The 12981-nt window shown below is 50.2% G+C and overlaps 1 protein-coding gene across 3 annotated transcripts in view; it reads right to left on the bottom strand.

Moving 5' to 3' along the window:
* The window catches only part of ADAMTS16 (ADAM metallopeptidase with thrombospondin type 1 motif 16), a 150348-nt gene that overhangs the window by 29510 nt on the left and 107857 nt on the right, over nt 1–12981 (bottom strand). For all 3 annotated transcript variants that reach the window (XM_059173597.1, XM_059173595.1, XM_059173596.1), the window contains exon 18: nt 9939–10065. In XM_059173597.1, coding sequence (XP_059029580.1) covers nt 9939–10065 — 127 coding nt within the window. The remainder of the gene's footprint in view (nt 1–9938; nt 10066–12981) is intronic.

Genomic DNA, 12981 nt, shown 5'->3' with positions numbered 1-12981 from the left:
GCCAGCACCTCCCCTCAGACTCCCAGGACCTGACCTCTTTCACAACCAAAACACAAATAATGAGTAAGGTCCCTGCAGGCCACCGCGTCGTAAGCCACGTCCCTCTGTGGGCCCAGGGTGACCCCCACAGGTGCCTGCCGTGGCCGCTCCCTCCAACCTCCCCGGCGGACAGTCTGCAAACATGCATACCACGCTGACCCAGCGCTGATGTGAACATGAGAGAAGTGGCTAGGAACCCTCCTTGGGCTTCACGGCCATTTACCACCGCAGTCCTGTCCCTCTGCTGTTCTTGGTGGCAAGACTTCTGCAGAGAGGTGCTGGAGCCCACCGCTCTGCTCTCACCCTTGTCCCTCTGCCTCCCATCTCTCTCACGCCTTTGTCCCCAGGTTCCCTAGAGGTGGGTCACATGGGACCAATGCTCAAACCTTCCCAAGTTTTAATAACCCCCGAGGCACAGACTACAAACTCCCCAGCCTGGCCTCCAAGGCTGTGCACATCTAGATCCCTGCCGGTCCCCTCCTGGTCATAGCCCCTGGCTCCCTTTGGCCAAGGCCAGCCAGTCTTCCCAGCCCTCTGCCGACAGCCAGTCTACCTCTGCCTCAAGGCCTTTGCCCTCGCCCTCGTCTTGGTCCCTCCATGCCACAGGGTACCCAGTCTAAGAGCTCAGAGAAGTCTGCTGTCATCCTCTACGGGAAGTAATGCATACTTCGCAGACCTGCCATGCTCTGAGTTAGTGTGCACACATCCACATCAAAACGCGCTCATCCGTCCCCGGGTGTCCACTGATGGCCTGGCCCCGTGAGGCCCATGGATCAGGGCCCAGGCACAAGCCATCTAGAAGGGTGGCACGTACGAGGTCGTCATGCAAGGGATCTGACAGGTAACTGAATAGACATTCAGACGTATGTGACGTCTCTCAGACTGAACGTTGCTGTGAAGGGTGAAGGGGTGTGACTTCTTCCTGCGACAGTGGGCAGATGCTCACCGTCCCATGGCCACTGAGCTCACTAATGACATCTGGAGACAGTCTAAAGGTACATTTCAGCCCCACTCAGCTTTAGAAAGTCGCAAAGTCTAATTAAGTAACATATTAATGATTTCATGTCATCGTAGGTGAAAGCACGCTTGACTTGCTTGTCCAGGATCAGAACCAAAGCACTATCCACGGGATCCCCGAATTCAACAATGTTTTCTTCTAAGGTCAATGTTACTTAACATGAGGCCTCCGTACCTCGAAAGCACAAGTGGCACTAAAAGTTGTTCTTACTGAACCCAGGGTTCATGGAGTGGTTTTCTTCTCTTTTTTATATTACTACAGTTTATTGTGTTTTATTTTATTTCTGGCAAGGAAAAAAGCAAAATTGGGCTAGTGGCCTTTCTTGGGGGGGCAAAGGGGAGAGAGTGCTGTGTTTCTAGGTGCTGGTCCTGTCTCTGGGGCTCCACTCTGTTAGCTGACCTCACTCCAGGTGCAAGTGGCCCACAGTGCTGTTGGGGAGTCCTTTCCTGAGCTGGGGGCCCACTTCCCCAGACCCCGTCCTGGGGTGCTTCCGCCCAGTCTGGCTCCTGACCCAGGGATTCCTAATACTCCCAAACGATGCATCCAGAACATTCCAAGATAGGGCACCATCCATGCGTGGATGTACCCAAGTTTAGGCTCTGCCACCGTTCACTCAACTTTTTCCAGAAATCATCTATCTGTAAGGGTTTTATGAAAATTGTGTGTGAGTAATCCTGGGTGTTTTTTAAGTTAGACTCATTTATTCGGCTGTCTACTTGTTTTTATCAGAAGCACATAGTGTGAAGAAAAAGAAAACACAGACCTTTGGGCAAGAGTGCGGATAAAAGAGAATAAACAGGATCCTCCAAATTCACAAGGAATCAGCAGAAACATGAAACAACACGATGCAAAGAAAATGTACAGCAGACGGAAGACACTCAAGAAACTGGAGCCAAACTCCAAAAATGGGAGCCATTACAGCTCGTAAAAGCGACCAAGCATGTGTGTGAGAAGATATGTTTTTTGTTTGTTTGTTTGTTTGTTTTATTTGAGAGAGAGACAGAAAGAGAGAGAGCGAGTACACAAGAGAGTGTGCACAAGCGGGGGCAGAGGGAGAGGGAGAAGCAGGCTCCCCACTAAGCAGAGAGCCCGATGCAGGGCTCAATCCCAGGATCCTGGGATCATGACCTGAGTCGAAGGCAGAGGCTTAACCCTCTGAGCCACCCAGGCGCCCTGAGAATATATAGCATTGATTTGATAAAAATCAAATCCATCACAAAGGACGGTTTTTTTCAAGATCCTTAGAGACCTCATAATGCCAACAGTTAAAAACCCAGAGAATGAACAAATATCAGGCACAAGGTAACGGAAGTGAGGGTTATAGTGTTAAGTTCAGGGAAAAATGGCTAAAGTTGGAAAGCAATATCCGGGGTAGAGATGGTCCTCATTTCGCAGGACACCACGGGAGGAAGCGATAGCGTTACCCACACAATGCAGAACTTCAATGTTAATTACAGAAGTAACCGGAGAAATGGAAAAATACACAGTTATGAAATAAGATTTTAAAACATTTCTCTCAGAAACATATGCATGAAATAGACAAAAAGTCAGAATACATTTGAATAGATAAGTAAGGACCGTGATCTAATTGCCATATAAATAACTCGACTTCGACACAGAGCACACATTCCTTCGTTCCCACAGGAAACAGTTATAAACACTCCCATGCCCAAGCCATCAAGGGAGTCTCAAAATGAGAAAAATGATATAATTTTTAACTCTTTCTTTGGTCAGAATGTAATAACATCTGAAATAACAAATTACTGTGAAGCCTCCGTAGAGTTGGAAATACTAAACTGTAATAATTCTAAATAACTCACAGGTTTGAGAGTAAAAGCAATGTTACCTCTTAACTAAAAACAGTATCCTATATCCCCCCTCACAAAGAAAGGAGAAGAAGAAGAAGAAGAAGAAGAAGAAGAAGAAGAAGAAGAAGAAGAAGAAGGAGAAGAAGAAGAAGAAATCATGACGTGTGAAGATTCCAGTTTTCAACAAATACTTCCAGAAGCACGGATTAGTGTACACAGTGGATATGCGGTTGTAGGTGAGGACTTGTAGTCAGATCTGTTCTCTCCTATCATGGGTCTATCTGTCCTGGATCCATCACCCATCCAACAACCATCTATATCTGTCTATCTGTAAGTTAGCTTATAATTTTTATTCCAAAATATTTGATGGGTATGTCATACTGGTCATTCCTTAGAGGACACTGATGTTGAACATGGGCGGATTTGACGAAGTTTAGAGTGTATCATACCAAGGCCTGAAAACCAAATAATAAAAATATTAAGAAAAATGTAGATACTCTTTAATGTATAAAACCACTTAAGTTCCCTGAAAAATAGACGTATTCCCAAAGTGACTTTCTGCTTTAGTTCATGTGGATAAATAAAGCGATATGTATATAAGTACAAAATAAGAGGAACTAAACTAAAACAGGCAAAACAAAAACAAGCAGACCAAAAAACCTGCAATACAAAAAATTTTACAGAACTACTTAAGGCAGATTTTTAAGTGTCAAATGACAAATTCAAATCTAGAAAGCTACTGGTTTTTTATATTTTTTTTGAAATGGTTTCTACGTTAATATCTAAGTGACAGAGGAGGTAAATTAAATCAGCCCAGCCGGGGCCCCTGGGTGGCTCAGTGGGTTAAGCCTCTGCCTTTGGCTCAGGTCCTGATCTCAGAGTCCTGGGATCGAGCCCCGTGTGGGGGTCCCTGCTCACTGGGGAGGCTGCTTCTCCCCGTCCCTCTGTTCCTTCTCCTGCTTGTGCTGTCTCTCTCGCTTACTCTCTCTCTCAAATGAATAAAATCTTTAAAAAAAAAAAATCAACCTCACCTGTGAGGAATTCTGTTTGTTCACATTTGCAACCTGACTTTCCTTGGCTATACCAGCTCAAACACATTTTAAAGACTTTATTCTTAAGTAATCTCTACACTCAACATGGGGTTCGAACCTACAACCCCGAGATCAAGACCCGCACGCTCTACCAACTGAGCCAGCCTGGGCCCCTTGGATGCATCTGAAATTCATTGTTTTGATGTCAAGCGACGTCCTTCCTGAGGAATGCGGCAGACATCATCTTCAATACTAAAGTCCAGTCACCCCTGGTGACTCTGTCCTGATGTTTGCCCCTGAACTAGCGATGTCATACTTTAGCCAAACATGCGCCCAAAGACAGTGTCAATTCCAGATACTTCTGATTTCCCCACCAAACCAAGAAGGTCAGGCGCCTTCTCACTATGGGCACATGGGGTGGGGCAAGGCACAGAAAGAAGAGCAGGGTCCGCCGCCCTCGGAGGGGGCGTCTCTGCGCATGAGCCACAGCGTGAGAATCCCTGGTGGAGCGGGGTCCATGGCCAGACGAAGAGGACGGGGGAGCATGGAGCCCAGAGGACGCAACTTCCCCTGTGACCCTGGAACGTCTTTCTGTCCGGCCACACTGGCGCACCTCGTAAGTGGAGTGGAGAATGACAGAAGAGAAATGCACCAAGGAACCTCCCTCCCTCCCATGTGCCGCTGTGGTGCCCAGGAGATCCACGGGGCGCACAGTCCCCAGGAAATCACATTCCTGGCTCTGTCCCAGGTAACATGGCTGAACGGAAGTGGCTGCTAGGCAGGGCTGGCTCTTTAATTTGTGGAAACCAGGGCAGCATGAGAGGTCAGTAAGAATTTCAAGTTGGAACGGCAGAGAATGAGAGAAGCAGGGACCCTTCTCCCCGCCGGGCCCTGGACGCAGGTCACAGGTCCTGATGCCAGTCCCTCTGCTAGTTCCTTCTCAGTCACTGGGATAGTCCAATCAGCTACCCCGCTCACTTCTTTGGGATTCCCATGAGTTAGACCCTTTCGAATGTGGGAACTGCCGAGGGAGGATTCTTCTCCTTCCCTTGGGAACCCACGCAGTTTATGCTCATGTGGCTTGTATCTGAAAGAGGTAAGAAACAAAAAAAATCACAGCCCCTCTCCTGTCATTGAAAATGAGGTTGCAGGAGAGCTTCTCTAACAGAGTTACCTGCTAAACCTCATCTTGCATTTCTACAACGTACAGCCAAATGCTTCCTGTCACGACCCAGGCCCTTCAGCTGAAAGCAAATAATTCTGCTAATGGGTCGGGAAGGAGTCACCGAAGTATGGGCAGAAATAACCCACTCGGTGGAAAGGATTGCCTTGGTGTGATCTTCTGCAACAGGAAAACAGAGTCTAATTGATCACGATCTGTTTGACCTAAACTCTTCCTCTGCTTTCCGAGGAGAACTGTGAAGAGGAAGAAAAGGGCCCGTGTCCCATCTGGAAAGTGTTTCCTCTTGCATCTTTCCACTATCGTCCAGGAAGGCACGCTGTTAGTGTTCGTGCTTCCAAAACCAGAGACTAGTTAAGATAAATGACATGAAGAGCCACTCCATTTAGATAAACTCAGAAAAATAAAGGAAATAAGCATCTGTGTGATTTACGGTTCTTGTTTCAAAGGCAAGTGATAAAAGAGCCTGATTCATGCTCCAGTGAAGACAGAGGTGGTGGGGACCTGGGTGCGTGCACTGCCGTCTGTTCCAAGGCCAGCTCGGAGCCAGCCCTCCGTGTGCAGCACAAGCCACGAGAAGCTGCCGGCTGTCCCCTGGCTGCACTCCAGCCCCAAGGAGCCGCCAGGAACGGCTGATGCCTCGTTCTTTAGCCATGATGCTCCTGCCGGCCGCAGCCTCTTGGAAACTTTAAGATCCTCTTCCCCCAGTGAGGAGACCCCTGACCCCCAGTCCACGCCACTGCTGACGTTTCCCAGCTGGGGGAGCCCACGTGGCCCCCGAGGCTGGGGCCCCACAACTGCACCAGCTCAGCGCTCGGCTCAGGTGAGCATGCAGACGCTGATGGAGAGGCCGGGAGTTGCAATCAGTGCAGCAGGTTTCATTTTCATTTCAGTTAAAGACGAGAAGGCTAGGGATTAAGTTGTTTTAAAGTCTCCACTCCCGGATCCCAGTGAATCAGGAGCAGAAAATGGCCAGTTTTCACTGATGAAAACAAAACAACTTCTTAAATTAAGTTCTATTTTCCCAACTCAATTGTTTAAATAAAATAATAATGCCCAAGGATTAATATGTGTGATACAAGCTCATTCTTCTGTGTTTTGCTTCACAGTCGGATGTGAATTTGTTTCTCCTTTTACACCACAAATAAAAACAGCCAGGAGTTATCGACTACTTAGTCTGTGTGCTGCAGTTAGAGTCTGGGGATCTCACATGAATTCCTTTAACACACCCTCACTCTCTGTCACGCCGATTACGTACCAGCTGGACACACAAGGGGCATCTGAACCACACTTTAAACCAGCTGCCGAGCTCACACCATCCTTGCTTTCCACCATTTCAACAATTCTGGCCGACACGGTCCACTCTATCAAAAGGACTCTGACGTACACAGTTGGGGCCAGAGGCTGGGACATCCTGTCCCACCTGTTCGGTACAAACCCGGGGGTCCTGCTGGTCATCAGGCCTCTGCTGTTTACTGGGGATGCAGCGGGAACCTCGGTAGGGATCCCCCGGCAGGAAAGCATGGTAGTAGGTTACAGCCAAGCTTAGGAATACCTCCAAAAGCTTTCTTTTCAGTAAGAATACAAATATTCTTAGAGCAGATGGATGGGGCCTCTGGATGCTTCCTGGATGAACCTAGGGCGTCCTCGCTATGTTTCAACAATGCTGTTCCCAGGCATCAGTGCAGTTTCCCCTGGACTAGTCCTTCGGCTCTGAACTGTGCCTTTTTTCTCAGCACACAAAGCTCTCGACAGAATTCACTTGTAAAATTTTACCCAAGTTTGGAATACATCAAAGAACACAGAGATGTTTTAAGTACAGATCCCTCAACACCGGAAGGACAAACTTCAGGGAAGCAGAGGAGGCTTGGTAAGAAAAACAATGGGCCACACAGGTGACCTGCAGGAAAAATGAGTGACTTCCTAATATGCGTGTGTTGACAAGACAGCCTGTGGAAAACGCAACATCCACTTAATCTTTCTTGGAAGGAATTAATAAGCATGAAGGAACAGGTGAATCAACATAGCACATGAGGACTTTTCCAGAAGAAGTGAGACTGTTGGCTCCCTGGGAAGGAGGGCCAGAGTGAGTTGGGTAGTCACAGGTGTCTGTTAGCAGGAAGCAGAGATGGTCTTCACCTGATTCTTGTGTCTGAGGTCTGAGGTCCTGAGCTGAGTGTGGATGGGGAGGAGGAGGAATTCTCGAGGACACTGGAGGTGACACAGAATCCTAGTCCTGGGAGGGAGCCCATGACCACAGAGGGGTGGTGGGGTGGCCCACCATCCTGGGGGGCCACCTAAGAGAGGGGCCGTACTTTTCCACTGAGAATATGGGCTTTGGATTTCCTGGCAGCCTGTAGCTCCTGAGTGCCATATTCAGCATGGGTGACATGTTGGGGGTAGCCAGTGTGGGTCTCGGGGGAGGAGAATGGAGGAGGAGCTGGGCAGGAGGGTTCCGGTGGGCTGGCGGGACAAGGGCTGCAGTGGCATCCCTGGTCTGTGGGCTGAGGATGGGCCAGGGCGGGTCTGGGCAACGAGGGGTAGAAAGGGAACTGGCCCAGCGAGAAAGGACAGCGGGAGTGTGGGTCCAGGACTGCGTGAGCTGCAGCGACATGAGGCAACCGTGGCCAGTGTGGGGTGGCTCAGGCCACGGTTTCATAGCCAAGGCAGGCCAAGGTTAGGATTCCGGCTTCCACCACCGACAGAGACGGCCAGGCCAGGGCTCCAACATGGGAGACCACTTCCTTTCCTGCCAGTCTGAGCTGGTCTCAGCCGGGGCCGGGGGAGGGCAACTCAGCAGGGAGTTGGACGCCCCTCCATCCTGCGCCTGAGGCTGGCCCTGCCCCCAGGGCCGGCCCCGGGGCGTCAAGGAAGGAGAGGCGGGGGTGGGAGAAGAGGAGGGGGAAGCAGAGCCCTCGCGGGGCACCCCCGGCAGGCCCCTGCTCCCTGCTGCTCGCTTCCCTCTGCCCCAGCGTGAGCAGGGAGGGGACAGGGACCACCTCGCGGGACCTCCGTGTGGGAGTGAAGGAATGCGTGTGTGTGAGTGTGCACTCACTTATGTGTCTGCGAGTGTGTGTGACTGCACGTGCGTCGGGCTTCCTACTGACAAAGACAAGAAGGAGCAAACGCATGTGGAGGGGCACCTCCTGGGAGGCGTATTGGGACACAGGGACAGCAGGACCCGACCACACAGCAGCAGCAGCCGTTGGGAGCGTCCTGAGCTGGCAGCAGCCGCGTGACCTCTCGAACACCCTAACTAAGGCTTCTTAGAAGGAGAAAGTCAGGCAGCCGACATGGAGGCAGCAGAGAGGGGGCAGCGGAGCCCCAGCTTTCTCCCACAAGGGGGGGCCCTGCAGCACCCCGCCCCCCCAGGAAAGCACCAGCTGCTCCTGCCTGTGGCTCTGGTCTCTCCTGCTTCCAGGTCTGAGCCTGCGTGGGTTACAGACACCAAGAGGCCTGTTCTGTGGCTCCCCTCTCAGGTCACAGCTGACTTTGGTGATGGTTAAAGTCCTAAAGCTGGCAGCTGGGAGCTGCGGGCTTAGTTCTGGCTGTTGCCTCGACCTCCCCTCTAGGGAAGCCTCACTGGGCAGGTGGACTGCGAGGGTGGGAGCCCCTCACAGGGTATGCGAGCTGATTTTGTGCAAACACCAACCGTGCCTAACTCTCTGGAGCTTAAGCAAATCTACCTGGTTCCTCCTACATAGGAAAGTGACCCGCACACACATCTCTTCGTCTTTGTGAGGAAGGTCTCTCTACGGCACAGCTAACTGGCTGTTTGGGAGTGCCCCAGGTTCGTAGACCCTCACGAGAACTCAGCATAGCGTCGGAAGAGAAGAGCAGCAAGCAGCACCCCTGGACAGCCACATTCCCGTGTCAGGAGGTTCCGTGGAAATGATGGAAGGAAAGATCCTGATCTCTGAGATAAGTGGCCTCTGTCTCTATCCTGAGCCAATGACCAGGTACCCAACAGCACAGAGAGAAAGCAAGAGGGTCACGCGCCCTCCTGTGTGTCACTGCCTCCTGGAAAAGCATCACACTGCTGAGGCCCATTTCTGCAAACCTAGAATCAGTTCACCAGCTCCTGGGGATTTTTAGGATCAAGAAATTTGAGATCATCTTGTACAGTTTTTAGTGTGTTTGCTACCTGACGACTCGGGAATCAGACTTTCATTCCACGTGGATGTTACTCACACGATTCTCCCAATCTCTCTGGGACATGTCCCTGTGAAGCTGAAGCCCGTGTACCCCAGGGAGGGGATGAGCGTGCCCGGGTCATCACAGCTGGGAGCAGGGCCAGCGTGGCTGCTCCTCGGGGCCCTGCCCAGCCTATCAACTTGGGGCACCGGCACCTTCCTGAGAACTCTCTGGGGACGGCAGTACCCCAGGCAGAACGGGATGCCAGAGCGCAGGCTTTCTCGGCTCGATCTCACACGTGAGTGTGCGGGAGTGTGCCTGTGCGTGTGGGTACACTGCAGCAATCCACACACCCCGCCCCACCGGTCCTGTCTGGAATGGATCCTTCTGGCATGTTTCATTCAGGAGGCAAACAAACCAGAGCGAAAGGAACTGGAGGGTGAGAAGGAAAACGCGAATGTCACCCCAGTATGTCATCACCCTGCCAGCCCACGGTGATCAAGTGAAAATACGGCAGAGAGGATGCTCTGAGGAGAGCTGGCACTTACAGTCCCAAGGTAGTTCAGACACACCTGTAGAGGCAGTTCTGGTTCTTCTTGCCTCTTCCCGTTTCCAGATGACACAAGAGCAATCAGCACCACCTTTCTCCAGATTCTGGAGCTCCCGAGACGCACCGGATGTATTTGCAAAACTCTGACACGTGTCTGAACGAACGTGACAGCTCTTACCTGGGAGGGCAGGCAGACACTTTGCAGGACACCACCCCGGTGACAGGTCGGGTGCGGGGACTGCAGAATGATGTGTTGACTTGAAACCTCAGGTCTCGGTAACAGCCCGCCCTTATGGTCATCTGCCCTGCAGGAAAGGGTGGAAAATATTATAAAAACCCAGAAATGTACTCTCTGGGGAAAGGCAGATGAAGAGCAAAAGAAATCCCTATTTAAAAAGGATTTAGCATATGGGTAGCATGTTTATGCTAATGACCAGCTGGACAGCTCTGGACGGACTAGTCCTTGTCTGACCTGTCTTCTGATTGCTTGTCAGAGCATGTCATCTGTTCTAAGACTCGCACACTTCCCTCCCAGATCTTGGCATCTCTAAAGTCGACGTGTGTCTTTGTCTTGGAATCGGTGCTGACATACATTTGATGACACACTGTTCTTTCCTATTGTTTCCAGAGTTGGGAACCGCAACCCACTTCTCAAAAGAGACACAGTAACCTGATTTGTGTTTCCGCTGGAGAAGTAGCAATCGGAAGCAATCAATAATAAGCCAGAAAGAAATACAGACCAAAAACATAAAGCAGTTTGTCACCAGAGAGTTGAGAGTTAGATTTTGCCACGGTTTTAAGCTGAACGGAGGCCTTCTCCCAGTAAGGACGTAGGTGTCCTATGCAAGGAAATGCCTGGAACGAAAGCTGGTCCTATCCTCAGCCCCCATTCATGTCCCTAATGTTCACAGCTTTGCAAACATGCCCAAATTTGTGCAGCATCTTAATTCATTGTATTTCCCCAAAAGGGAAATCCACACATTATATATATAATTATAATCCACACATTATATATATGATCCACATTATATTTCCCAAAAAGGGCGTTATTCTTTACATGAGGTTCCTAGAACTGAGTCAAACAGGCAGGAAGTAGAATGTTGGTTTGCCAGGACCTAGGAGGAGGGGGACAGGGAGTCACTCTTCTGTGGACCCAGGGCTTCAGTCTGGGAAGATGCACGAGATCTGGAGATGGACGATGGGTATGTTCGTGCAACAGTGTGAACGGACTTAACAACCCGAGTTGTTCAGAAACATTCTGCCCTGTATGCTTTACTAAGGGAGCTCTAACTAGATACACGTTTTGCAGGACAATATTCAAGAGTTCAACCAATTGAGAGAAAAATAAAGAAAAAGAACTCAACTGGTATTGATTTAAAATGAGCACAAAATATACCAAGAGCTACAAATGATTTCATTGCTGCCCTTGGAAAGCCTGATGGAGTCCTGCTGCTTGTGTGGCCCCGCCACCCCCTCGTCTACAGCCCAAGCCAGGGCACAACCCAGCACAGCCTCCTGCACCCAACTGGATTCCAGCAGATGTCAGAGTAAGGGACAAACCAAAGATACAGTTTCAGAGGAAAGAACAGCACGGTGTAGACCCCAGGCACGACCATCTCTAAGAGCAGGGTCCATGCAAAGACAAATCCTTCTTTACTCAAAGAAAACCAAGTCTCTAAAATATACACGGGACAGAGTGGCTAAGCTATGTCCGAACGGATAAGACAAGTCAATGCCTTAAATGGGGAAAGTTACATTCTCTATGAAAATTTTTTTAAAAGATTTTATTTATTTGACAGAGATCATAAGTAGGTAGAGAGGCAGGCAGAGAGAGAGGAGGAAGCAGGCTCCACACTGAGCAGAGAGCCTGATGCTGAGCTCGATCCCAGGACCCTGAGATCATGACTTGAGCAGAAGGTAGAGGCTTTAACCCACTGAGCCACCCAGGCACCCTGGAAATTGGTTTTCTTAAGTAGTCAGAAGAGAGGAGTCCACCCTGGTCCCAAAAGGGGACCGGTGTGGTGGCTCACATGTCTGAGCCCCAAACTGCCCACTTGGAGGGATCAAGACCTGGGGGGTGCTGATGAAGGACCAGGGAGTGGTGGTTAGGATTTCTGCAGTTTCACAAAATCTTTCAATTCTCTGCAGACTTGACATAATTATATTTTAACCAAGCTATGAAGTTTTTATTTTATGCTCCTTAATGTAAATTTTGCAATGATTTCTGCTCAATTTCAATGAGGTCTGATGAAAAACAAGTGACTAAAAATGACTGAGGGGCACCTGGGGGCTCAGTCAGTTAAGCATTCAGCTCTTCATTTCAGCTCAGGTCATGGTCTCTAGGTTGAGAGACAGAGCCCCGCGTCGGGCTCTGTACAACCCTCCGGGGATGGGAAAGGGATTGGAGATGGAGTTCACCTCCAAAGGCCAAGGATTTACTCAATCAGGACTAAGTTCCAAAATCTCCCTAAGAAAACCTAACCCACAGGGTTCAGAGAGCTTCTGGGTTAGGGGGTACATCGCTGTGCTGAGCAGACAGCACGCCCCAGCTCCACAGGGACAGAGCCTCCTGCAGTAGGGACCCTTGGAGAATCCTCCCCAGGCACTCCTTCCTCTGGCTCTTCATTCCTCTGACTTAGAATAAACTGGCATTTGCAAGAACTGAGCCTTCCTGGGTTCTGTGAGCTGATCTAACAGATCATCGAACCTGAAAGGGAGGGACGGTAAAAGCGCCCAACTTTGTACTTTGTAGCTACATCAGATCAAGGCTTCTGACTGGTGTTTTAATCAGGAACAGTCCACTGGGGTCAAGCCCTGAAACCTGGAGAGTCTGAAGAACTCCAGGCATTTCATGTCTGAATTGACCTCCAGACACCCCCTTGGCCACTGGACAGTCGGAGGCTGTGGGCGTTGCAAACACCCCACACTTGCAGTCAGAAGTGCTGTGAATAAAGGGTTTCAGACAAGGCTGGCTCGGGTTTGTCCTCACCTGTCCTGGCCACCGGCCCTGAGGCCTCTGCTCCTTCTCAAAGCATGTAGGCACTGGCAAGACACAGGGTGAGTCTAAGGACAAGATTCAGTGAAGACCGACGCGTCATCCCTTGGAGCATATTTCTGGGCGGCAGAGAGCGTACACCGACTCTCTCCATAATCTCCCCAGTGTGCGTGGGTCACTTCGTCCCCTCACTTATTAAAGAGTGTTTAAGCCACTGGCCAATTTC

This window comes from Mustela lutreola, chromosome 5 (genome assembly GCF_030435805.1).
Source record: "Mustela lutreola isolate mMusLut2 chromosome 5, mMusLut2.pri, whole genome shotgun sequence".
NCBI classification, from domain to species: Eukaryota; Metazoa; Chordata; class Mammalia; order Carnivora; family Mustelidae; genus Mustela; species Mustela lutreola.
Note: the sequence above shows the minus strand (reverse complement) of the source record. Positions and strands in the feature narration are given on the sequence as shown.